The sequence below is a fragment of the Prosopis cineraria genome, unplaced genomic scaffold (assembly GCF_029017545.1).
Source record: "Prosopis cineraria cultivar Desert tree isolate PC_DT_omini unplaced genomic scaffold, ASM2901754v1 PC5, whole genome shotgun sequence".
Lineage (NCBI taxonomy): Eukaryota > Viridiplantae > Streptophyta > Magnoliopsida > Fabales > Fabaceae > Prosopis > Prosopis cineraria.
The window spans coordinates 37,940,484-37,965,394 of record NW_026555336.1 but is presented as its reverse complement, the minus strand read 5'-3'; the positions used below and the strand labels follow the sequence as shown (position 1 = coordinate 37,965,394).

At 35.9% G+C, this 24,911-nt stretch overlaps 3 protein-coding genes across 3 annotated transcripts; 2 read left to right on the top strand and 1 right to left on the bottom strand.

Annotated features, from left to right (window-relative positions):
• Nucleotides 1-680: 680 nt before the first annotated feature.
• Nucleotides 681-1,952, top strand: LOC129311239 (uncharacterized). Its single transcript, XM_054953382.1, has 2 exons — nucleotides 681-1,120; nucleotides 1,680-1,952. Exons 1-2 carry the CDS (start codon nucleotides 818-820, stop codon nucleotides 1,710-1,712), a joined length of 336 nt encoding a protein of 111 aa, XP_054809357.1. The 5' UTR covers nucleotides 681-817; the 3' UTR covers nucleotides 1,713-1,952.
• Nucleotides 1,728-11,918, top strand: LOC129311238 (uncharacterized). Its single transcript, XM_054953381.1, is given in 23 exon segments — nucleotides 1,728-1,803; nucleotides 1,806-1,969; nucleotides 2,168-2,236; nucleotides 2,321-2,458; nucleotides 2,557-2,674; nucleotides 3,329-3,411; nucleotides 3,780-3,875; nucleotides 4,238-4,406; nucleotides 4,484-4,626; nucleotides 4,721-4,807; nucleotides 4,984-5,169; nucleotides 6,024-6,191; nucleotides 7,077-7,197; nucleotides 7,301-7,370; nucleotides 8,110-8,197; nucleotides 8,303-8,423; nucleotides 8,524-8,717; nucleotides 8,852-8,960; nucleotides 9,186-9,341; nucleotides 9,730-9,832; nucleotides 10,033-10,206; nucleotides 10,467-10,612; nucleotides 11,394-11,918. Coding segments are annotated over 23 exon segments (2,973 nt in total). The 3' UTR covers nucleotides 11,588-11,918.
• Nucleotides 11,919-12,582: 664 nt separating this feature from the next.
• LOC129311237 (formin-like protein 14) lies at nucleotides 12,583-22,991 on the bottom strand. The gene is given in 19 exon segments (XM_054953379.1): nucleotides 12,583-13,070; nucleotides 14,036-14,102; nucleotides 14,725-14,793; nucleotides 15,261-15,377; nucleotides 15,490-15,561; nucleotides 15,911-16,005; nucleotides 16,132-16,213; nucleotides 16,298-16,348; nucleotides 16,433-16,513; nucleotides 16,600-16,641; nucleotides 17,203-17,301; nucleotides 18,655-18,726; nucleotides 19,429-19,555; nucleotides 19,785-20,709; nucleotides 20,712-21,372; nucleotides 21,491-21,712; nucleotides 21,811-21,977; nucleotides 21,980-22,513; nucleotides 22,608-22,991. Coding segments are annotated over 19 exon segments (3,711 nt in total). The 5' UTR covers nucleotides 22,681-22,991; the 3' UTR covers nucleotides 12,583-12,915.
• Nucleotides 22,992-24,911: the final 1,920 nt, after the last annotated feature.

Here is a 24,911-nt window from a genome sequence, read left to right as displayed (position 1 = left end):
ACCATCATTGATGACAAGGCAAAAGTCATGGTTCGAGAACGATTAGGATAATTTGATCATTTGAAACTCCAAATTAATGTCACTTGGAACTCTCAAGTCCTAGTGAGCAAAATAATTTGTGGTGGAGTCATTTTCAACAATTTTTCCTTTAAAATTTATAACTTTTTATCAATAACTTTAATTATTAATTTAACTACTAGCAAATCTCTCTGTTCTCCTCCTCTCTTTTGTATAACTAATCAACCTTTTAGAGTAGCATCTGAATTTATCTTTGTAAACATAATGGACTTGAAGAGTGATAAAAACAAAAAATATAAATATAGTTATGATTATGATTATGAATGGAAATGATACGTGAGTTATATATACACTGCATAATATTCTATTTACGGGCGACTATCTATAATTCATGACAATCTATATCTACGAGTTATAAACATGTGATATTTTAAGATATTATTATTATTATTATTAATTAAAAATTGATGCTCGTGGGTAATCAATATAATAGACAATAGACAGTAAATTTACGGAAGCTAGTCTAGATCCTGTGAAAAGTAAGCTGATTACTGATTGTAATTCACAATTACCACTATTATTAATAATTAACTATACCCCTTGCGACGAGACACCAATAAAGTGAAGATTTCTGGGCTGATATTTTCTCCATACTCAAATACATTTATTGTAAGAATTTGAAGCAACTTCTGGATAACAGTCAGTGGTGCCTCAGAGACAGAGTGCTCAATTCTGAAACCCCATTATATTATATTATAATAATTATAAATTATAAATTACATAGTCAGTATAAAGCGCTATGATCGAAGGGGGACTGATTATTGGCGCAGACAAACTGAGCAGCGCTGCGATAGCATCCGGGTTGACGTCCGGGCATCATCATCCACGTCGTGTTGGAGGTGCTCAAGCTAGAAGTCGCATTGCTTCAACTGCGAGGTTATGCAGACTTGATTATGGGAAACATGATCTAACGGGATCAAAATCCTCGCATTCTGAGTCCATCGCCAGGTTCCTTCTTGCTTCTTTGATTATTGAACTGAATCGTACGTTATCTTTTCACCGAGTGGGACATGCTGTGCTGCTGGGGCTTAAAATGCCAATGGTAGTGTATATTCTTTGATTCTTCTCTGAATTTTCTGACCAATGTTGCTGTTGTCTTTAGTGGGTTGATATTTCTTTTCTGTTATAATTGTTCTCGATGGAGCATGATTGGTAATCAGCAGTTGCGCCTCTTTTTCTGTCTGTAATTCAAATGGCTAGTAGGTTCTTGCGGCAAAATTCCATTAAAGAGAAGACAGAATTTTGAAGGGGGTTGTGAATTGAAATGTCATATTTAACCATGTGACAGAAATTCGGGCCAGACGCGTGTTTCGTTTTTATGGGAGCTAGATTCATATTTTTAAAATATAGTTTGCTATTGCTAGAGTTTGAATCGTTGCCTGTGAATTTACTTGCTCCAGTCTATCTGATGCATGGGTATATGTTCCTGATAACTATTCTGGTTCTGCTTTTGGATAAATCCTGATCATGGCATTGCACAATTTTCTTCTGATTTTCATTTTCTCCCAGGGAAGTATTTTCATGATCAGTTTTCACAATAGTTTCTCTTGGGTTTACTTTTATTATTGGACACCTAATTTAAAGACTTTTTTGGTTCGCAGAAAGAAGAGGTTTTGCAAGAAGCTTCTTACTAAAGGTTTATGCTTAAAATGGCTAGCTCCAAAGGTCAGAAAGTCACTGGCAAAGTCAGCTCAGGGAATATGATTTTTCAGCCTATATTGGAAGATGTGTTTTCCGATTCGATTGTTCTGTAAATGATAGAGATGCAGCATATCCGAGTGTTTCTTTTGCGAATAGCAGAAATAGAGAGACATCAATCACAAGTGACAAAGTTCCTTCATATATTCCTACATTTGAATGTCTTCTGGGGCAGCAGGTTATCAAACTTGAGGTTCGCTACTCTGATTTGTGGCGTTGTATCTTATGATGGTTGTCTTACATATTTTTGGCATTGGATCATTTTTAAGTTACTTTCATTACGTTGTGCTAGATTGTTCTTTCTTCTGTTAAGTTCTTTTTCATTTTATTATGTGCTTCTTATCCAATTTACATTCCCTTCGGAAATTGACTAAATTTGCTTCTGATACAGCTGCCTCTGGGTACTTCCCTCTATGGAACTGGAGAAGTTAGCGGACAGCTCGAGAGGACTGGGAAGAGAGTACGTCATATCTGTTTTTGGCTTTTCAACTTATTAGAATTTAACTTGTCATCTTGGTGCTTATATATTAAATTTCATTCACAGGTTTTCGCATGGAACACAGATGCATGGGGTTATGGTCTTGGTACTACATCCTTGTACCAATCACATCCCTGGGTGTTAGCTGTCCTTCCAAATGGAGAGACACTAGGAATTCTGGCTGACACTACAAGGCGGTGTGAGGTGCTCTTACACCTGACTTTATGTCATTTAGTCTTGTCAATCTTTAAGAGACTTTTATATTTACCTGTTCAATATTAATGATTTCTGTTCATAAGCAGATTGACCTGAGGAAAGAATCAACAATTCGATTTGTTGCTCCCTCCTCCTACCCTGTGATTACATTTGGTCCATTTGCTTCACCTACTGCTGTTTTGATATCTTTATCTCATGCAATCGGTAATTTTCTGAGAAATTATCTTGTCATCCATTACACTCCGGATTCCAGAACGTCTCAATGATAAGCAATATCTCTTATATCACAATTGTGACAATAAATCATTGTATAGGGAGTTGACCCAAGATGAATTTGTGCAAATTCTTTATTTGAAAGGGCTGAGGTCTTTTCTATCTTGTAGAGCATTGGGGAAGCCTGTATCGATAAAAGACAATACCTATTTTATCATGCTTTGTTAACTCCTGTGTAAAGTATGATTTTATTAAAGCAAGAGCCAAGAGTTTATCAAACCCTTGTCTTAAAGTAAAGGCAATATTTATATATATATATATATATTTAAATCTAGAAAGCATGCTATTTGTTGTTTGATGTTATGCTATGTGTATTATTATTTTCTCTGCTAGAGGTGCTGCGTGTTTGCTTTAGTTTCATATTGGAAGTTGCCACTCGCTTCCACAAAATCCATGATTTTATGCTATATGCACTTTTTCAACTATGTTTAAGCTATTTATGATGACAATCCCCTTTTCATTTTTAAAATTATATGCATATTCTAGATGTAAATTGGCATCTTTTAAACACTTCTATAGTGCAAGAATGTAATTAGTTTGATGGTGGAAGAAAGATACTTCCTTATAATTTCCCCCCTTTTTCAGGGACTGTGTTCATGCCCCCAAAATGGTCATTAGGTTATCACCAATGCCGTTGGAGCTACGACTCTGATAAGAGAGTTTTGGAGGTATTGTTGTTTCTCAGTCTCTGACCTATGGTGATCTTAGTGAGTAATTGCATTTGTTCTTCAATCTGCTGAAATTTTTATTACATGTGATGCGTTCCTGTACAAAGTCTGAGCTCCAGATACTGATATAATGTGCGAGCTGCTGAACAATTTCTTCCCCCCCCACCTTCTCTTACACTCGTTTTCTCCTGTTTTAACTCTTTGTTTGGTAGGTACAAAGAATTTTCTTTCAAATTTATCATGCTTTCATTTATAGTGACGCAAGATATCTGGGCATGTCAGATGCATTTATGAAATATGCCTATGCATGGATTTGCCTGACATCACATTTAATATTTCTTTGACTTGTGGACAACTTACATTCGCAGGTTGCAAGGACATTCCGGGAGAAAGGCATTCCTTGCGATGTGATATGGATGGATATAGATTACATGGATGGATTTCGATGTTTCACCTTTGATAAGGCGTGTTCTCATGCTTTTATCTACTTTAGGGGCTAAATTGGTTTAGTTTTCAGTAACTTGTTTCCTCCCCCGATAGAACAGATAGGTAGTAAATTTCATGAATCATGTTGCATCAGATCTTCAAAAAATGCATCCTGATTCATATAGCGGTGAGTGATGCCGTCCATATTTTCTTTTTAATTCCTAATTTGAAAATGATCAATATTTTCCCCTCATCTCTTCCTTTTCCTTTTGTTGTAGATGTCTAGCATCAGTAAGTTGAATAGTCCTTATCTATGACCTGTTGTTTTGGGCTGGCTATCTTTAATAAGTCTATCAATCTTGTTCTTCACAGAAGAGTTCAAGTATTATATTTTTTGCAGGAGCGTTTTCAAGATCCAAAGTCTTTAGTCAAAAATCTCCATGATGATGGTTTCAAGGCTATATGGATGCTTGATCCTGGGATTAAGCATGAAGATGGGTATTTTGCCTATGACAGTGGTTCTAAAAATGATGTTTGGGTTCAAAAGGCAGATGGAACACCTTTTATTGGTAAGTCATTTCTATATGTGTCACTACACTCCTCATCCTCCTCCTATGTTGCATGAAGTACGTCTATTTATATTTAGGGGAGGTGTGGCCGGGACCTTGTGTCTTCCCAGACTATACACAGTCTAAAGTTCGTGCTTGGTGGGCTAATTTAGTTAGAGATTTCATTTCCAACGGTGTTGATGGTATATGGAATGATATGAATGAGCCTGCTATCTTTAAGGTATTTCTAGTCACCGTCTAGCGAAAAACAGCGACCTCTCCCTATGTGTAACTTTTTTGTGTGTATTGTTTCTTTCCTTTTTCTTTTTTTCCAGGTTGTTACAAAAACAATGCCTGAGAGCAATGTTCACAGGGGAGACAAGGAGCTTGGAGGCTGTCAGAATCATTCTTTTTATCATAACGTATTATTCTTTAACCTCTATAAAGATTATGGTGTCACATTTCTTTTCATTATAAGCTTGTGTTGGGCCAATATACAAGTAGGATGCACTTTGATCACATAGGATTCTGCTGCGCATCTTGATTTTGATGCTAGTTTTATAACTTTAAGCTTGTTGATTATTTTGCTATGGCTTAGGTATATGGACTGCTGATGGCAAGATCAACCTATGAAGGCATGAAGCTAGCTAATGAAAAGAAGCGTCCTTTTGTTCTTACTAGAGCTGGATTTATTGGCGGCCAAAGGTATGCTGCAACGTGGACCGGAGATAATCTTTCAAATTGGGATCATCTCCATATGAGCATCTCCATGGTTCTTCAGCTGGTAAGAATATTTCTCTTGAGCAACGTTTGCAGCTGGCTTTCTTCCTGTTTAGTCATGCAGTTTTAAGTAGATTGGTTCAAGTATGTATGCCCCTGATTCTCTGTTATGATTTTTCCTTTGCTTCATGCATTTTCAAGTCTATGGGATATGTGTTGTGTGAAGACTTGGCATAGATTGTATTTCTGTCTGTGATTGTATAGGTATGCGTAGTCATAACCGTAAGCTAATTCTAATACAGCATAGTTGTATATCCGTGTAGCTTGTGATGATAAGCTCATGATAAGCGTGAATATTAGAGTGGAATTATGTGACAGAATAATGGCTAGGAATTCCTAATTAAGCTATATAAACTCCACCCCTGTACACTGAAGGAACAACGAATCTATAGTATTTCACAGAATTTTCATATTGCCCTTTCTTTCTTCCTGTATGTCAAACTGGTTATAAGTTGTGTCCCTTACCCAAGTGCTTGAACATTGGAAAATAAGTTTATCGAAAGGATAATATGCCTTGCGGTGCTGTTACACTTTGCCACTTTAGTGGCAATCGTGAAAAATATAGGAAGCTACAATAAGCAGATTTGATGAATCATCCATTCCATTTTGTCTCTAAGTTGTGCTTCATTCTTTCAAATGGCTTTGCTGTTGGATTGTTTTGTGCGCTTGCTTGAGAAAACTTTACACAGTGAGAGTCTCTAATATTTGTAGTTCTACAGTTTAACTTAAATTCTTAATGAGAAGCATCCTTTTTCTTTCCCTTTTCTTTTTGAACATATGGTTCAGCACTAGAAATATGGTCTGTATTTACTATAACTACTTCAAAATTCACGCTCTTTAATCTTAATTAATGTTCAGGGACTCAGCGGTCAGCCACTTTCAGGGCCTGACATTGGTGGATTTGCTGGAAATGCAACACCTAGGCTTTTTGGAAGGTGGATGGGTATAGGTTCCATGTTTCCCTTTTGCCGTGGGCATTCTGAAAAAGATACTGTTGACCATGAGCCCTGGTCTTTTGGAAGCGAGGTTTGTTCATCTTTGGCTAAATAAAATATAAAATCAATCATTCTGGGTTTTATTAATTAGGTAATAAGTAAATCTATGCCACTTGGAAGCTGGAACCAGAATGTATCAAGGCTGTAAAGTTTATATTGGTCATTAATTTGTCCCCAGGTTATCTTTTTTTGAGATTATGGAACAATAAATATAATGTTTCACTTTCATTTCATTTTATTTCCTGCTTTATGTTTTGGTGCGTGTAGTATGCAAAATATTTTCTTCTGCTACTTGGTAACATGGGCCAGGTGAAGCAGAGCACTCAGTTACTTTCATGGTCACATAGTTAGCCTGCAAATTTAACTGAGACAAAGCAATAGTAGGATTTGGCTAAATATCTTCAGATGTTGCTTGATAAGGAGGTGAGACAGTTTTAGGAATAGGGAGACATTTATTGATTCTCTGTGGAGCAGAAATCATGGAGTAATAATAAGGTTTAGTTCCAAAGAAGGTAAATTATAATAAACATGATTGAGACTAGGACTATGACATCTGTAGCCCTGTTGATATTAGATATATTCTGGAAAAGTGCATTTAACAGATTTTGGATCTAACTTATCAAGGCTAATGTGTTGTTCATGTCCAGAAAACAGCTATTCTATGAGGCAAACAAGAAAAGTTTCTTAGGAAAATAAACAAGAACATGGTTTTACCACTAAGAACTGAAGATGGAAGTCTGTTGATTAAATAAAAGCTGTAAGAATTGCATCACTTTAAAAAAAATTGTGCATTTATTTGGAACATTAAGGCATAACAAACTAACTAAAATAGTCAGATGAATTCTGTTAGCTGTGTTTTTAATGCACGTATCATCTGCTGCACTGTGCATCATTAACTTTAGTTGGTGTTCAATAGTGTGAAGAAGTTTGTCGATTGGCATTGAAGAGGCGCTACCGCATTTTACCGCTTATCTACACACTTTTTTATTTCTCTCATACAAGAGGCACTCCAGTGGCAACCCCTACTTTCTTTGCTGGTGGGTTCTTGTTCATTGACTACTTGAAACTTCTTTTGGTTTAGTTGATGAATTTTGACCTTTCTTTATGAACATAAAACTTATCTATACCTTGATATTACAGATCCGAAAGATCCAAGCTTGAGAAAACTTGAGGATTCTTTTTTGCTGGGCCCAGTTTTAGTACATACAAGGTTCTTCCACTTCCTTATTGTAGTGTATCATCAATCTAGAGGAACGTCAAATTGCTGAGCGGCCTTTTTTCTTTTTCCGTTTTTTTTTTAATATCTTGGCAGGAAGTAAGTTGGTTCTCCTAATGCTCTTATGCATGCTACTAGGTTATAAGTTTCTGCTTTTGATAGAAAATATCGAATTTACTATCTTCATTGTTGATCCATCCTCAATGACATTAATGTTTGTCTCAATAATAGCTATGTCACCTATGTGTATATGGGAATAACACTGACAAGTACCATAGTGAGAAAAACGCTTTTGCAAATGCAAACTCCTTTTCAGTTATTGTTCCCCCTGAAGATAAAGATTCTCAATGTCTATTGTGGCTTCTGATGTTTTCCTCCCTTGTTGGATTCTGTTATTTGTTGCCTTTCTCATTCAAGTAGATTGCACCTAATCTGATATGGGTGCTATTATAATTTGAAAATGTACTACTGTTAATATTTTATTTATTGCCTTTCTCATTCAAGTAGATTACACTTTATCTGATATGCATGCTATTATGATCTAAAAAATGTAATACTTTTAATATTTTCTCTTTTGTGGAATCTATATGAGCATTGTGGCCTCAGGAACTGTTATGGTCCTTGCTTGGATAGCTGGACTCTTGTTTAATGAGGCTTGAAAGATTGATAAAGAAACTGTTTTCTCATTTCCTGTATAAATGTACTGATTTAACTTCTTTTCATCCCCCCTCAGAACCTTACCCAATCAAGGGTTGAATAATTTGAAGTGTACATTGCCAAAGGGTATATGGTTGAGTTTTGATTTCGGGGATGCACATCCGGTATTACTGCTCATTTTAGTTGATGTTTGTTTAGTTGTATATGTATATTTATGTACCAGATCCGTTTTCTTTTATTCTAATTTTTATCTTTTTGGGGTCTCCCAGGATTTACCAGGTTTATATTTAAAAGGTGGCTCAATTATACCTGTGGGTCCTGCTATTCAGCATGTTGGTGAAGCCAGTCTATCAGATGACTTGACACTTCTTGTGGCCTTAGACGAGCATGGTAAGTCCACTGTCCATACATTCATTCAAACCTTGGCAATTGACTGTTAGATTGATATTTTACCTACAGCAGCTTTAAGATTAAGATTAATTATTAACAGGGAAAGCTGAAGGTTTTCTATTTGAGGATGATGGTGATGGATATGAATTCACTAAAGGTGAATATTTATTGACCCATTATGTGGCTGAACTTCAATCGTCAGCTGTAACTGTGAGTGTATACAAAACTCAAGGATCGTGGGACAGACCTAAACGACAATTGCATGTTCAATTGTTGCTTGGTGGGGATGCAATGGTATGAGCCAGGTTCCTTTTTTATATGTAAGATTAATATAGTTGTAAACCGTAAAAATATCCTTGGCTAATTCATTTTAATTTTTTCTGCATCCCTGACATGAATGTTTATATCAAGTTGAATTTACTGAACAGCTTGACACATGGGGAATGGATGGAGAAGTTCTGCAACTAATGTTGCCTTCAAAAGAGGAGGTATCTAAGTTGATATCTACTGGCGAGAAGCTATACAAGAATCGACTGGGTATGCATTCCTTTGAAACATTTGAAGCTTATATTATGCCTAAAATGTTTTATTTTCTTGTTTAACTTTTTCTCTGCTGTCACAGTCCTTATCCTCTTTGTGCTCACTAGTTTGCATACATTACAGCATCCTTAAAGAGCCTTATTTCTTTAAGAAATTGTAATGTCCATATGAAGTTTTCATGATACCAATTAAGATTTGCTGTATTCCCTCAACATTTTGCAGATAATGCTATTCAAATTCCTGATGTGGAAGAGGTTTCTGGACGCAAGGGAACAGAGCTGTCAAAATCTCTCATTGAATTGAAGAGTGGTGATTGGGTTCTTAAAGTCGTCCCCTGGATTGGGGGCAGAATCATCTCCATGATGCACACTCCTTCAGGTACGATTGATTCTTTGTCAATAACTTATCTGAGTTTTCTTGCGAAGACCAAAATTTTGAATTTTTTTTTTTTGGAGTAGCTCACAAACTTCTGACTGCTGTAAAGTTCCTGCTTCTTAAATTTACTATCATACACCACCGCTACACCCCCCCTGGGGGGCAGGTCTCAAGCAATTCGTACATTTGCACATCTTAATTATTCAATCTGGACATGTACCTCAATAATTATAAAATTCCTTTTTGGTAGTTCCTGTAACATGGTGGTTTTCATTATATCCATGTTAAATTAAAAAAAAGGTGCAAGGTTTCCCTATGCCAAATAGATGTGCTTTTTTATGTTGTTTGTAATATTTTTTTAAATTACTTGGTGATTTACGATTTGTTCTAGGAACACAGTGGCTCCATAGCAGGATTGAGATCAACGGGTACGAGGAGTATAGTGGTACAGAGTATCGTTCCGTTGGGTGTTCCGAGGAGTACTTTGTTATCGAGTAAGTCTCATTTCCACATGTCTTTGTTGGGGAAATTTCATTGCTGAAAAGCTGCTGAATCCACTGTACATGCTTGTAAATAATTTCAATACTTGAGATGTTGTCAGGGTTTTGTTTACATGTTTTTGCGCTCATCCCCCATCCCTACCCTCTTTTTCTATGGTATATGTTAAATTTCTTCTTGTTTCCTTTTCTTGCAGTCGAGAACTTGAACATGCAAGAGAGAAGGAATCTCTCCTATTGGAGTGTGACATTGGTGGAGGATTGGTTCTTCAAAGGCAGATCTATTTTCCAAAGGATTCTACCAAAGTTTTCCGGATAGACTCCAGCATATTAGCTTGCAGCGTTGGTGCTGGTTCTGGAGGGTTCTCAAGGTTTTATCTGACAGCTTCCCTCTTATACTGACAACAGTAGCATTATCTATGATATATAATATGAAATATTAAGTTGAATTTGTCGTGGAATTTAATTACTTTTAAACATAAGGCCATAGATCTGTTTAACAACTAGTGTACCTAGCTCATTAATTTCATTTTTTGTGACAGCATGTAGTCTTTCTTAATTAATAAATTTTTATCACTCTTCAGGTCTTCTAAATTCTAAGCAGCTAAGCGCTCCCTCATATTTACTGTAGGTTGGTCTGCTTAAGAGTTCACCCAACATTCAATCTCTTCCATCCATCAGACTCTTATGTCTCATTTACTTCAGTTGATGGATCAAAGCATGAGGTCTTTCCAGAATATGGGGAGCAATTTTTTGAAGGGAACCTTCTTCCTAATGGTGATAATCTGAATTTATTTACCATTTGACTTACCCATTACTACCATTATGATATGTTAGAACTCATTTATACAAATATATGAGCATGTTCAAGAATGACTCAAGCTCGAAGTTTAAGGTTAAGAAGAGGAAAATAAAAGGGAAAAAAGGAAGCTAAAATCTTCCCAGGATAAAGTCAAAAAACAGCTTGCGTTTTCAACTTTCTGACAGCACCCTCGCATTAAGCCTTGCACTTGAAACATGGATAAGCATAGATTCAAGACTGATGGAGTATTTTTTGATTTCATGTTAATCAATCTGATATTCTGGAGTCAACCATTTGATGTGCATTTATTCTGATGTGCAAAAAACATGGACAGCTCTTGCACCAATAACTTCTCTAGTGCTTTTGTTACTTTGTTCTGTTTTCACTTTTTCTTATTGTATTTGTCTTTAGGCTATCTCCTCCAAGTTCTTGAATTCAGACTCTCTTCATTTAAGATAGGAAATTGACTAAATTTGAAGAAATTTTTACCATCCACCAAATATGAACTGTCTAAATCCTCCACCGCCCCCCCCCCCCAAAAAAAAAAAATCACGATAAATGAATAGTTTTAACAGGTCCAGATCATCTTATTCAATGAGATCTAGAAATATGTTCAGAAAATTGTCACATTCATCCATAAAATTGAATAATCTGTAGGATTTCTTCTCCCTTTCTAAACTGTCTTCTTTTATCCAAAAGAAAACACACGATTAAATATTTCTGGATAAAAATCTCTCATGGTGATTGTGATCATAGGTGAGTGGATGCTCATTGATAAATGTCTTGGTCTGGCTCTGGTCAACCGATTCAATGCAAACGAGGTATTCAAGTGTCTTATTCACTGGGAATCTGGGACTGTCAACTTGGAGCTTTGGTCAGGAAGCAGGCCTGTTTCGAAGCAGTCACCTTTGAGAATTGCTCATGAATACGAGGTGGTGAGAATCCCATGATTACTCAAATGGTCACTGCATGAGTGGTTAAAACATTCAGAACAGAGGACTGTAAAATACGCGTTTGAGAAAGAAAACTATATCCAAAATCCAAATATCAGTTCCTTCTTCCTTTTCACTGGTGTTTTTGTAGGGAAAAATTATGTGAATTGGGTCCTTTCTTCCATCTGGTGGGCAAGCTGGTGGGAATGTTAGGGCTAGTTAGGCCACTAGAAATGGGCTTCACGGAAAGCAATAGTGACAAATATTATAATTTGTAATCTTATTTGTTGGTGAGAAGCTAGAGGAGGAAACAACCTTTTCTAAAAAATTAAAGGATAGTTTGTTTCAATGTTTTAATGAAAATTTACTTCCTTTTTTTTTTTGTGAAAAAGCATATGTAAGAAATTTAAGGATGTTTGTTTAAGGTTTTTTTTTTTTTTTTTAAATAACTAGATTCAATGGGAAGTTCTCGAAGTAGCTTTTAAAAATAGACAAACGTGATGGAATGTAAAATTAAAGAGATAGGCACATATATAGTAAAATGGGAAATTCACTAAAAAATAAAATAATTTGTTTTTCACAAAATCTTTTTTATAAAGTTCTAAATAGTCTGAAAAATACAGAAAGTAAATGAGAAACGGAGATGCAATGTGTGGCAGTCGATGAAAGTAAGAATACTTCCTTTGGATCAATCCCCGCTCGATATGCTTCTTTTAGTCCAAAATCACTGGGTAACATAATAGTTTCTTTTTCTTGTGTAACATGCAAGAGCCTAGCAATTTCACACACTAACACACTCGGACCATCACCATTCCTTCACTTCAAAGAGGCGCATGAGGCTGTAATATGCAATCAAGTTTATCGAGTACGACTGCTTTGCTTTTCATTTACACTTTCTCTAAATGTCTAACAAAGGTTGCCAGCCACGGGTTGTGAGGGTAAGGAACAATAATATACACCCGAAGTATCATGTCCTGTAACCCAAAAAAAAAAAATTTCTCTCAGCAACTATGTTACAAATCGAGCATTTGTTATCTTCAGATTAGCAAGTACAAGTAATGTAATATAAAAAAAAATGAGCCTCTAATTTAGAGGGCTAACATGATGACTTTGCTATAAAAAGGCTGGCTTGTAGCATAATTACATCAGAAAAACAGCTTGCTCGTACATCCCATTTACCAGCAAATGGGGAAGTAAATGGTGATCTGATTATGAGGAAGTATTCTCTACTCCGTCTCCTCTCAGAAGGAATAGATCCGACTTCCAAATCTCATGAAAACGGGCATGAACTATAAGCATTTTAAGGTGAGCCCAAAGTTTAGTGCCTCTTTCTTCTCCACAATTATCTAGTGTACATCTTTTTTTAAATTTGTATTTACAGGTGTTCGCTGTTCTTTCATGGCTTCTTTCTCTAATTTCTTCTTTTCGGCGTCTGCCTGCCTTTCATTCTCCTCCCTTGATTTGTTGAACATCTTCACGAAGACAACCAGGATTTGAGTCACTGCAACCACAGACCACATGCAGCTTAAATAATTAACATGATGTTCAAAAAACACAATCACGACGATCACAAGTTCTGCAAGAGGTTAACATTGATTATGTCGTATAAGCCTAATTGCTTTGTGTCGTCGCATTACAACAAGGCCAAGCTGTAGCGCAAGGAAACAATCAAGGGAGGCACTTTGTTCTAACTTCCAAGAATTATATATATATATATATATATATATAAAATCTTAAGAACAAAGGAGGCGCAGAAAACAAAAAACAACAAAAAGAAAAAGAAGTTTTAAAATAAATCAGTATGGAATGGATCTCCATGGTTGTGAAAATTTCTCAGACCACAGCGAAGAACTTCTGCATGTTTGAGCATTTCATGCAGGTTTTGCTTCTATAGAATCCACGTATCATATCTTGCTAGGCGGAAAGCCTGTAATATAATATTGCGTCTTACAATGACATGATAGCAAAAATAAGATGTGGCAATTCTGACGATCCTCTCATACTTTTGCAAAGCAGAACGCGGGCGCGCCCATTTCTCTCTTCTCGTATTTTAAACCATTCAAGCAGTGAACATGAAGATCAGGAATCTCGTAATATGCATTAAAGTACTAAAAAATGAAATCCAGGATGAGAGAAGCCTGACCCAAAAACTACAAGAAGGGGGAAGAAATAGATTACTTATAAATCCTTTCATATTTATGTGAGACTAACAAGCTTCAACAGACTATATATATTAATTCCATGGCATTACTCAAACAAAACATTAGAGTTCACCATGATAACTTCAGATGATTTTTCCAAAGATCTTTAGTTGTGCTTTTGCAGCCAACTAAGACGTTGTTTTCTTTCATCATTCTTGATTCCTTAAAAAGAATTAGACAGATCACAGGTAAGCAACAACACAGCCCCAAAAAAAAAAAAACCTAGATCCAAATGTATTTGGATACATGCAGGAAAACATCAGACCTTGCTCAAAGGGGCACCGAGCTGGATCCTCCCCAAAGTACTGGGACAAAGAATCTGCATTTCTTCCCTGAAAGAGAGCAATAAGACCAAGCCCAGAATTACGGAGAAGTTGGCGCAAGAGATTATTAAAACAGTTCTGGCTATTACTGGGATGTATGATTCACATATATGGGACAGAAAAGCTCAGACATAAAACAGGGAATATACATTATGCGTAGTTATGTATACATTGAAAATTACTAAACATGACTCATAGTATTATAAGGTTGTAGATTCATAACATTTTGGCAATTTTTTATAATCACACCCCATTTTTTTTTTTTAAGATTCTGTTCAGTAAACCTTTTAAGAGCCATGACATCATATTTTTTTCCAAGATATCCTACTAAAAAACAGTTGTTAAACTACACATTTCAAGCTATGTATAAAAAAACATGATATACTTCAAAAAGCATCTTCTAATCTCTTATACTTTTGGCCTTCTCTCTCTCTCTCTCTCTCTCTCTCTCTCTGTTTTTTTTCTTTTGTTAAGGCCAATCCCCTTTTGGATTATTTCTTGAGTATCAATTATGGATGGTTCCATTAGTACAAACCTGGCCCTCATCAGGCATCATGCGGGTCAGCCTCCCCTATCAGGAGGAACATCAGATTAGAAGGATGTGGGAACAAATTATGTTGACAGGACCTACCACTTCAGTATACAATGATATGAGTGACCTCACTTCAGCTTCAGCAATATCAAGAAAATTCTTCAACACCTGAGAAGAGAAACATCATACTTAAACCAACAAAGTACATATTGTACGAAGACCATGAGTAAAGCACTAGTTAACTTATCAAGCAATATATAGGCTGCCATCCCTGGTTCCATCATGGTAGCCTTAGGGAAATCATATTATTCATCTTTGAGAAAAAAGATTCTAGATCCAATCCTAAGACTTGGGAAAACATCAAGTCTTAATCTAATAAAGCATATAATAATTTCATGCCAAAAATACAAACAAACAAATTTAGTTAACAAGTGCAGGATAACTAGCAGTCATTGATCATATTATAATCATTCAAAGAAATCACAGCATCACTTTTGATTCAGTGGTTTGGATAGGGCAAACATTCAAGTCTTCTCTAATGCTAGAGTGCAGAGATACACACACACACATATATATATATATCAGAGGTAGCAATAAATCTCTCCCTGTAGAAGCAAACACTTTCTCTTTCTCACCTTACGGAAGCCTGCAGATATGACACCATCATTTTCTGAAGCAGTAAGTTCTTGCTCAACTTTTTCCAGACCTTTACTAACCGCTTGCATCTCTTCAGCCAATGCTTTTAGTTGGATCTAGATGTTGGACATAGAAGGCACAAGTTCAGAAACAAATAATAATTACAAAAGATCATTTGGAATAGATCTCACATCAATAGATGGAAGGTTCTAGGTACAAAAAGAATACCTTTGAAGCTGCTTCCAAATGAACAAGATCCTTGCCAAAATCTAGCAATTCTGGCATTTTCTCAGAAAGAAGCTAGTGAGAGAAGAATATAACTTCATCAGACATCATATGAGAATTGTATCAATGGCCAACAAAAAAAAAATTGGATTTTTTACTCTTCTAAGAAGTAGTAGTAAAAGGAACTTATACTTCGAATAAAAGATGGCCAGGGAAAAAAAAAACTCATTTGAGGTCAAACAAACAGAAATTATAAGGAAAAGTAATAAGAATTATTCAGATAAATACGATTTAAGTGAATGAATACTGTAAAGTAATTAAAAGGGAGTTAGATAATGTATGGAATCTTAACAGTGCTCATACAATATACATGGCACACGATAGTACAGTGCAAAAGTTTATCTGAAGCTTCTGCCATGCCCACCTTACACAAATAATGCATCAAAGTCATTTTGTTATTCCTCGCACGAGTATCAGATAATTTAAGAAGGCTATCTAATTTGAATCCTACTGCAGATCCTGCAACACGCATCAGAGAAAAGTATAAGCAAAACTGTATCGTAGAAATTTGTCAAGTCAGAGGAGCCATGCATTAAAGCTCCATATCAGATCATAATACAAGAACATAAAGCTAACAACAGATACCTCGTGCTGTTCCCTGATTTAAGGCATTACCCAGAGTAAGAATAGTTTGCATTATTTGACGCAACTTCAAAGATTCTTTCACCTGGAAGTATGAGCAATAACATGAAGATGTGGTCAGATAATACCTTCAGGTTTGTTAACTCGGAGCCATTAAACTTAGCCATACCTCCCTAGCAGCATAATTGATTGTGTTCAAATTTAATCTCAAATCATTCACCTGAAGAAGAGAAAAGCATGAAAGAATACTAATAACAGCAGAACGCAAAATCATTCACAGCTCTGCATAAGCTAGATAACATACCTGACTAGAAAAGGTGATTTTAAAAGCAAAAACTCGTAATTTAGCTTCTACTCGTGGAACCTTCATCAGCTCCATGAAAAACTGAAAGATACCAAATAATGATCATTAGGATCCCCATGTAGAATCTGCATGGTCTCAAAAACTGAAGCCTGTTCAAAAGAGAGAACCTGTTCACACTTTCCAAGCATTTCCTTGTTCCCAGCGTAATTCTGAAAGGAGAATTTTTTTTTAATGAAGAAACAAGAAATAATTTTTGTAAAAGAGACAGTTTAATAAGAAAATTGCCCGAATCTACAAATTTAATACACAATTATCTTTGGAAAAGAAGTCCCACACGCTTATTAAACAAAATAGCATATCATACAGTTATTGAGGGTCCTTCTCGGTCAAAACTTGAAGCTTCCCCTTCAACAAATTTTCATGAGGAATGCGCCACAAAGTTTCATAATTTACTTAAAAAGTATATATCAATACCTTACCATCACCTTTAAACTTCTGTCCAGAATAGGACACATCAACATAAGGCAATATCAATACTATTTTAAAATTTAACCCTAACAAAATGAGCAAGCAAGCAAAGATAGCAAGATAATGATGCAAACGACAGAAAAAATAGAAGCAAATGAGAAACAAAAGAGGGTTAAACATTGGAGACAACGATTTACAGAGATACCAAAATAACATGGAATACATGATGTTAAATAATGTCACACATTGATGTTCACAATCATGTGACAGATTCCTCAGAGGCAAAAGAGAAGAGGAAGTACCTTCAACATTTCCATTTCTTCCTTTGTGGGGCAGAACTTAATAAGATTCTCAACCTGATCAATGTCTAAAGCAGAAGAATCTAATGCCAGAACTGCATTCTGAAGACCAGATAGCAAAATCTATGAGCATGCCAACAAATAGAAAAAGTAAAAATAACAACTGTTGAGGAAAGAATTGAAGTTAATCTAACTGAAAAAACTAACATAAAAATTAAGATTAGATCAGTACATTAGTGTTAACAACCTTAGTTAATCGGTGCAAAATACATTCAATTTAATTAAATTAACATTCAGTCTAGCAAATCCCAGTTAATTATAATAATTATAAACCTCAGTTAATCCCAGTTGATTGCCTCACTTAAACTTGAGACATCCAGCAAGGACATGAGATTTAAGATATCATAGGGATAGATAGCTAAACTTATGAGCATATCAACACGTGAAAAAAAAAAAAACAATTGTTGAGAGCTGAACATAAACATTAATCTAATAAAGAAAATAATATTAAAAACGCAGATTAGGTCAAATTAAAGATAAAGATCTTTGTTAATATGTTCACATTACATTCATTTTGGTTCAAATATGTGGGAAAATACTGACAGAATCCTCCCCAGCTTGAATAATCAGCCCCATTTCATAGTTTTTCCTTCCACACTTGAACACTTAAACTATTGGGACATCCAGCAAACAATCATGCGAATTGAGAAGCCACTAAGTAAAGCAATAAGCCTTTAAGTTTGGAAGATAATTTCCAAGTACTACTAGTTGACTTTGGTAATTTCCCAACTGGTATCCAACCCTCTCAAAGCAAAAAAAAAACATGACGTGCTTGAAATTTAAAAGATGTCCAACACGTATGTAGTGTAAATGAGATTCAAATGAACATCCAAGATATAATTTATCAAAAATATGCATATGCTACTAATGCAAACACACACACACATATATATATAATTTTTCAAGGAAAAGAATATAAACAAACAAGAAAAAAAAAAGAATTCATCCTAAAACAAACCATGTAAGCAGCCTTTACTCATCATAACTCCAACACTACTTATTTGACATCTGAACGCCAAAATCTTAAATAAGAGCTGACAATACCAATTGCATAAACTCCTTATACTATAGCAAGCTGGAGCTCTTTGGGGACCTAATTGTCATAGACCTCTAACCTAAATGTCCTATTACACCATCAAGAAACATGAAATCCAAAGTTGTGAAACTTGACGTGCATATTCCTCACATTTATTCCTCTAGAAGACATAGCAAAAAGCATATAATTTCTCTAATATAACGTGAATGAATGTGCTCAAAGGTTCAGGGTGCATCTAACTAACTTTAGATTGCAAGATGCTGTGATTGAGAGAAACTTCTGAATCTAGAATGAAAGATGTAATGTCAGTTGACAATGAGATCCCAAAAAGGGGGGGAAATAAAGATAAGCCAACTTACAAGCATGTCTGGCAAAGGAATTTTGATTTTAGAGAGCATTATCTCACAATTATAAGCTCTTCGCAAGTCAATCTGAAAACAAGAAAAACAAAACAAACTTGAGTATTTATTTTATAATCACATCTCACATACAATGATAAACAAAAACAAATCATAAATAAAAATAAAGGTCAGAACAAGGAAATAAAACAATATCAGCTTTAAAGCACCATATCTCGCATCCCTAGCAACTGCAAGCAGTAAATATGATTTTACATAAAACAGGCAAAAATTGGAATTCCAATATAACCTGCTTTTCCTTTCTTTACAACCAACAGAATTAGTTTGCCTATGTCATGATTCTTTTTTGTGGTTTTTTGATATCAAATCAAATATACGGGTATATCAAAGCAAAAAATGTCCCACCCATACATTTCTTAAGCAATGATTACCACCTCTTCATTGTCATTTTAGGACAAGAATGATTAGCATTGAGGTTAATTCTTTTTTTTCCTTTCTCTCTCTCTCTCTCTCTCTCTCTCTCTTTTTCTTTGGATGCAAGCATTGAGTTTAATTCTAGTCATGGACATCAGCTCTTAAGAAATAGCAGGTCAGACCTCATTTGAGAACCGAGAAAATAATGCTACACTATGCACAATCATGAAATGATGGCAGCAGTACATTTACACAATTAATGTAGTCAAACTTGATTGCAACACAAATGGATAGGAGAAAAAGAATATATTGAGTACTGCCATACCCTAATACTTAAATGCCAACTTAGGGGTGACATACCAATTGAACTTTCTCAGGTTTATTGATATTTGAACCTCGCCGACCTGCACCTTTAGTACTGCTCACATCAGAAGCAGACGCTGCTGAAAACAGACTCTCGAGTTCTGATATATCAATTTCAGGGGGCCTAAGAGAAACACATCAAAAATCAGAAATTGTAAAACGATCATTGCATCAGACCCTTGTGGAACCTTACCAAAGGAAAACAGAGAGAAGATAAAACAAATTAGGCAACAAGAGTGCCAAACATGATAAACAATAGTTATAATGACTTCCTAGCAGTTAGAACTATGATCTGATTTCTGGAAACTCAAGTGCAGCATCTGAATGAAATTTCAATACTCACTACTCAGTACCTTGATTGATTATCTTGTTTCTCTGAATCAGCCCATAGACTCCCTTTCATTGCTCGTGTAACTTTCACCCAATGTAGGGGCTTTAATGAAGCTTTCTTAGGGGCATTAGCAGTCCCACTAGAACCTCGACCTCTTCCAATATTTGTTGATGCTAAAGAAGGCTTGCCTTTGGCAGTGGGTGGTGGTGGCAGTGGCACATTAGATCCCCTAGATACTAGAGGGGGAGGGGGAGGTGGTGCACCCACACCCTGACTAGGTACTAGAGGTAGGGGAGGTGCTGCACCTTGACCAGGAGGTGGAGGTGGGGGAGGTGCTGCAATTCGAAAAGGTGGTGGTGGAGGTGGAGGAGGTGTTGCACCTTGACGAGGTGGTGGTGGAGGTGGCTTTGTGTCACGACCAAGTGGCGGCGGTGGAGGAGGTGGAGGTGGAGGTGGCATTGCACCTCGGCCAAGTGGTGGTGGTGGAGGAGGGGGAGGTGGCAATGTGCCTCGAGTAGGTGCTGGTGGAGGAGGAGGGGAAGGTGAAGGATGCATTGCACTTTTGCTAGGTGGTGGAGGTGGAGCTTGACTTGGTCGTAAAGGTGCAAGTGGTATTGTGCCTTGACTAGGTGGTGGTGGTAGAGGAGGTGCATTTGGCAGTTTTGCCATAGGAGGTGGTGGAGGTGGTCTAGGAGCATTATGAGCTAGGGCAGAAGTAGAGGGAGGAGGAGGTGGTGGTGGAGGAGGTCTTGCTACTCGAAGGGGCTTAGTATTATATGAAGTTGAAATGTTTAATAGTGCCAGTGGCATTGGTGGTGGAGGAGGCGGTGGTGGCGGCAGCAATTTCTGCGGCACCTCGTTAATTTTACTCCCTATTGTGGGTGGGAGAGGTGGTGGGGGAGGAGGAGGAGGCGGCAGCAAGGTTTGTTGATTGAAGTGGATTGGTAAGGGGTTGGTGGGGATGGTGGCAAAGTTTTGCAAGAGACAAATGGGGGTGGAGGAGGTGGAGGAGGGGGCGGTATTGGGCCCTTGCAATTTGCTGATGATGATGTAGAAGATGTGGAAGGATCTCCACTGATTTTAGAAAGATGTGGAGGAGGTGGTGACGGTGGTGATGATGGAGATGAATTGTGAGGATATTCATTACTAAGAGCATGATGAGACAGTGGAACAGTTTCAGTCGATGGATCTGGAGGTTCTGAAGTAAGATGTACATTATTTCTACCATCACTTTCAAAATCTAAATGGATTGAATGAGGGTTGTCAGGTGCCAATAACTTTGAAATATCAGTAGAAGACTTATGCTCAAAGGCTTCATCTGAACTATCAGCAGTGCTTGATTCATTATTTTCATCTTCAGAGTCAGCAGGTGATGAGTACCAACTTGACTTACCTTGCAACCTTGATAGCTCTTTGACATCATTTAACACAGAAAGTTGTTTAAGCAACCAGACTGCAGCATCTTCACCACTGTCAAGCCACTCCACACCACTAAAAAGTTCTTGAACCCTTGAAAAAGCTTCAATTGGCAATCCACCTTTCTCCTCGCCATTTAACACAGTTGTTGGGGCTTTTGGAGGAGATATGGTTTCAACCTCCCCAAACAAAACCTAAAATTCAAGATTTTCCATCATTAGATATCTTGCCCATTTTACTAGGAAGAAAAATATAACCATGAGTATTCAATATTTAGGCTTTTCACATAATGCCAAATAAATAAGTACTCACCTCAGCTCGGAAGCCTTTTGGGTACCGCTCCTTTGAATCCCAGAGAATGTCCAGGTTTTCAGCATTCAGCATCAATATGTTGGATCGAATAAATGCTGTGTTGAACATTATGCGAAACATCATTACTTCCCTTTGAGGATTCAAGTCCAAATGGACACATTCCAATACCACATCTCCTTGTACTAAACATTGAATGTCAATCTTGATCACATCACACTCTGCCTGATATAAGAGAAAATAAATTGTAGCTGCAGTTAATAGGTATAAGTTAATGCAATAAACTAAACATAACATGTAATGTGGATCCCAAAAAGGCACACCTGACGGTAGTGCCTCAAAGATTTCTTTTTCTTGTGCATGGAGTAGAGCATCTGAGTAGAAAGGCCACCCTTGCTGAGAAAATTTCTACCAAAAATGCGGATCATGGGTCTGCATCCATTATGGGAATCAAAACTAGGAATGGCTCTGAGAATGACACAATCTAGGAAAGAGCTCTCTCAGGTGGAGGCCACTCAGGAGCTATGTTCCTTCTTGCTACATACTGAACATAACGAAGCTGAGATGGCAACGGGTTCAAAGGCGACAATAGCTGTAAGAAGCCTTTGGGTGCCTCTCTATGCACCATTTCAAGTGTCTTCCGTTCACCACTGTGCAGTCTTCTATAAATTAGAAAGCTGGCTAAAAGAAACCCCAAGAGAGGCCAACCTCCTCTCTCACAGTGGAGAAGGATAACATTCTGTTGATTCCCAAGTGAAAGCCAACTCTCACAGACACGAAGAAAATGTTGAACCAAAGACACCGGAAGAATAGGGCAACCCTCATACTGTCGCGGATAATCCATCACAGTAACATCGTATTCACAAAGAATTTCAGCAAATTGACTACGTTTCTCTCCTTCACGAAAATTGAATGCGAAAAAGGAAGAGTCCGGGAATTCTTCGTGTAACTCGGTAATAATTTCATGTAAATATATTTGGTACATTCCATCAAGCAATGCCTCAGTGGAAAAGCAGGAATCGAAAACTGCATATCACAAATATCCAAGAAAGCTCATGACTTCTAAGAAATGCAGAAACTTCGAAAACGAAATTTTGAAATAGAGGGTTTCGATATTTACCGTAAATTCTATCGACAAATTCCAGCAAACCATCAGGTGGTCTCCTGTAAAAGAATCTGCTAAGAAGCGACATGTTTCGTGCACTGAATCACATGAGTCTAGAACGATAATGGAGCTGAGAAACTGATGCTCAGAGTTTCAATTTGGTTCGAAGAGGACACGCCCACCTCCTGTACAATGTCTAGTTTTTTTTTCTATTTAATTCAAAACAATGTGTAGCTGTTTGGGAAGAACGCGGACAATTTGAAATTTGAAAAAGTTGAAGAAGACGATTGAGTGAGAGGGCCACCAGTTAGATTTCGAAGCAACATAGATGGCGGCGTCAAATTATTGCCATTAATACCAGATCTTTTTTTCCTAAGCCACTGAATTAAATTGAGCAGTCATTGGATTTTTGTTTGGATTCGTTTTGTTTTGGTTACAAATCGAAATTTCGGTCATTTCGCTTCGCAACGCTGGTAACAGCGATGTCATTACGGGCATGTTTTATTTTTCCCTCGTTACTTGATATATCAAATATAAAATCAGAAAGATTCATTGTCACAAATATTCATTGACTAAAAAAAAAAATCAATTTCCGTTGCAATCTGTTCGGGTCTATTTGGTCTGAGAAAAAAGGAAGGAAAGAGATTTTAATAAAAAGATGGGAGGGATGATACCTTATTTAGTTTAAGAGGAAAGAAAAATATATATATATATATAAATAATTTTACTCTTTTCTTCATAAAATTGTTTTTCCTCGTAAAATATAGTAATTAATGTTTTTAATATATAATTATTCATAATTTATACATATATTGCCAATAATACATTCAATAATAATTTATTTATAGTTTATAAAATAAAGGTATGAACAAGTAGTAAATTTATTAACATATAATGAAAAAATAGCAAAAATAAAATGAAAGAAGGGAGCCTTAGCAAAAATAAGAAAAAAAAAATCTAATCTCTAACACAAACAATGACCTGAACTGAGGGAAAAACGATGGCATTACAAGGCGAGAGAAACAAAAAAATAAAGGCATTTTTGGATTATCAAACTATAATAGAAATATAATAGTCCCAACATAACAAAGTTACATCCTTCTCCTCCTTATCCCTAAGGGTGTTTAAAACCGATCCAAATCGAAAAGACCGATCCAAACCAATCCAAACCGACAAAAACCGACCAAAACTGAACAACAATCAGTCTGCTTCGGTTTTTATGATATAAAAACCGATTGGTTCGGTTCAAGTTCGGTTTTGAGTACTAGAAACTGAATCAAACTGATTAAAAAAATTTTATTTATTTATTTATAAAATATATAACCATTTATCTACAAGAAGCATTTTGTTTTGAATTTTTTATAGTAATAAATAAACATTTTTAAAATACTTGAATGAAAATGCATAATATTAAGTAATTATAATAATCATGCTATGATCATCATTTAATTATTTACAACCTAAAAGCCTCAGCATTCAATTTATCTACAAGAAACATTTTGTTTTGAATTTTGTATAATAAGTTTTTCATTATTTATTAAAATATAGATACATAGATAAACATTTTCAAAAGATTTTAATAAAAATACATAATATTAAATAATTTTAATCTTAAAAACTTATATCAATTTTTATGATTAATTGTTGTTATCACATTGAAATTTTATTATATTTTTATACCTCTATTTATGAAAAAAAAGGAGTCAAAAAGAATTAAATTTAATTTTAGTACATAGCACCATTATGAAGATGAAAAAAAGGAAAAAAAATTAAACAAGTGCATTAAAACTTAATCAAAACCTTAACTAAACCGAACCAAACCGAACTTCATAAAAACCGATTAGGTTTCAATTATCAGTAAATCGAATGGTTCGGTTCGGTTTGGTTTTTGCCCAAAATCAAACCAAACCGAACCTATGAACACCCCTACTTATCCCCCATTTAGAAGGGAGGGTTTGGAAGGAAAACAAATTTCTCCTTTCCCTTCCCTCCTCTCACCCACAACCAAACATACCCTTCAAGCTAAGTTATAATTTATACAAATTTTTTAAAAAATAATTTCTATAAAAATAAACAATATTTTAATTTCAAAAATATGTCTAGATTAATGAAAAGTATTTCAATATTTTTTTTTGAAATCAGATTAAGTAATACCTTTTTTTTTAAGTTTAAGAAAGAGATAAGAAAGATAATAACTTAAAGGACATGATTAAGAGTAAAATAAGATTTCTTTTTAAAAGTTTGTCCTGAGTTAGATAGTAATTCTTTCTCCTTGTCTATATGTAAGGCTGCCCTTACCAAGTTGTAATCTCCCTACAC

Excerpts from the sequence above, each read along its gene's own strand:
- LOC129311239 (XM_054953382.1), top strand. The coding sequence starts at position 818 with ATGATCGAAGGGGGACTGATTATTGGCGCAGACAAACTGAGCAGCGCT. Across the intron at positions 1,121-1,679 it reads TGGGGCTTAAAATGCCAATG|AAAGAAGAGGTTTTGCAAGA; the intron begins GTAGTGTATATT and ends TTTGGTTCGCAG.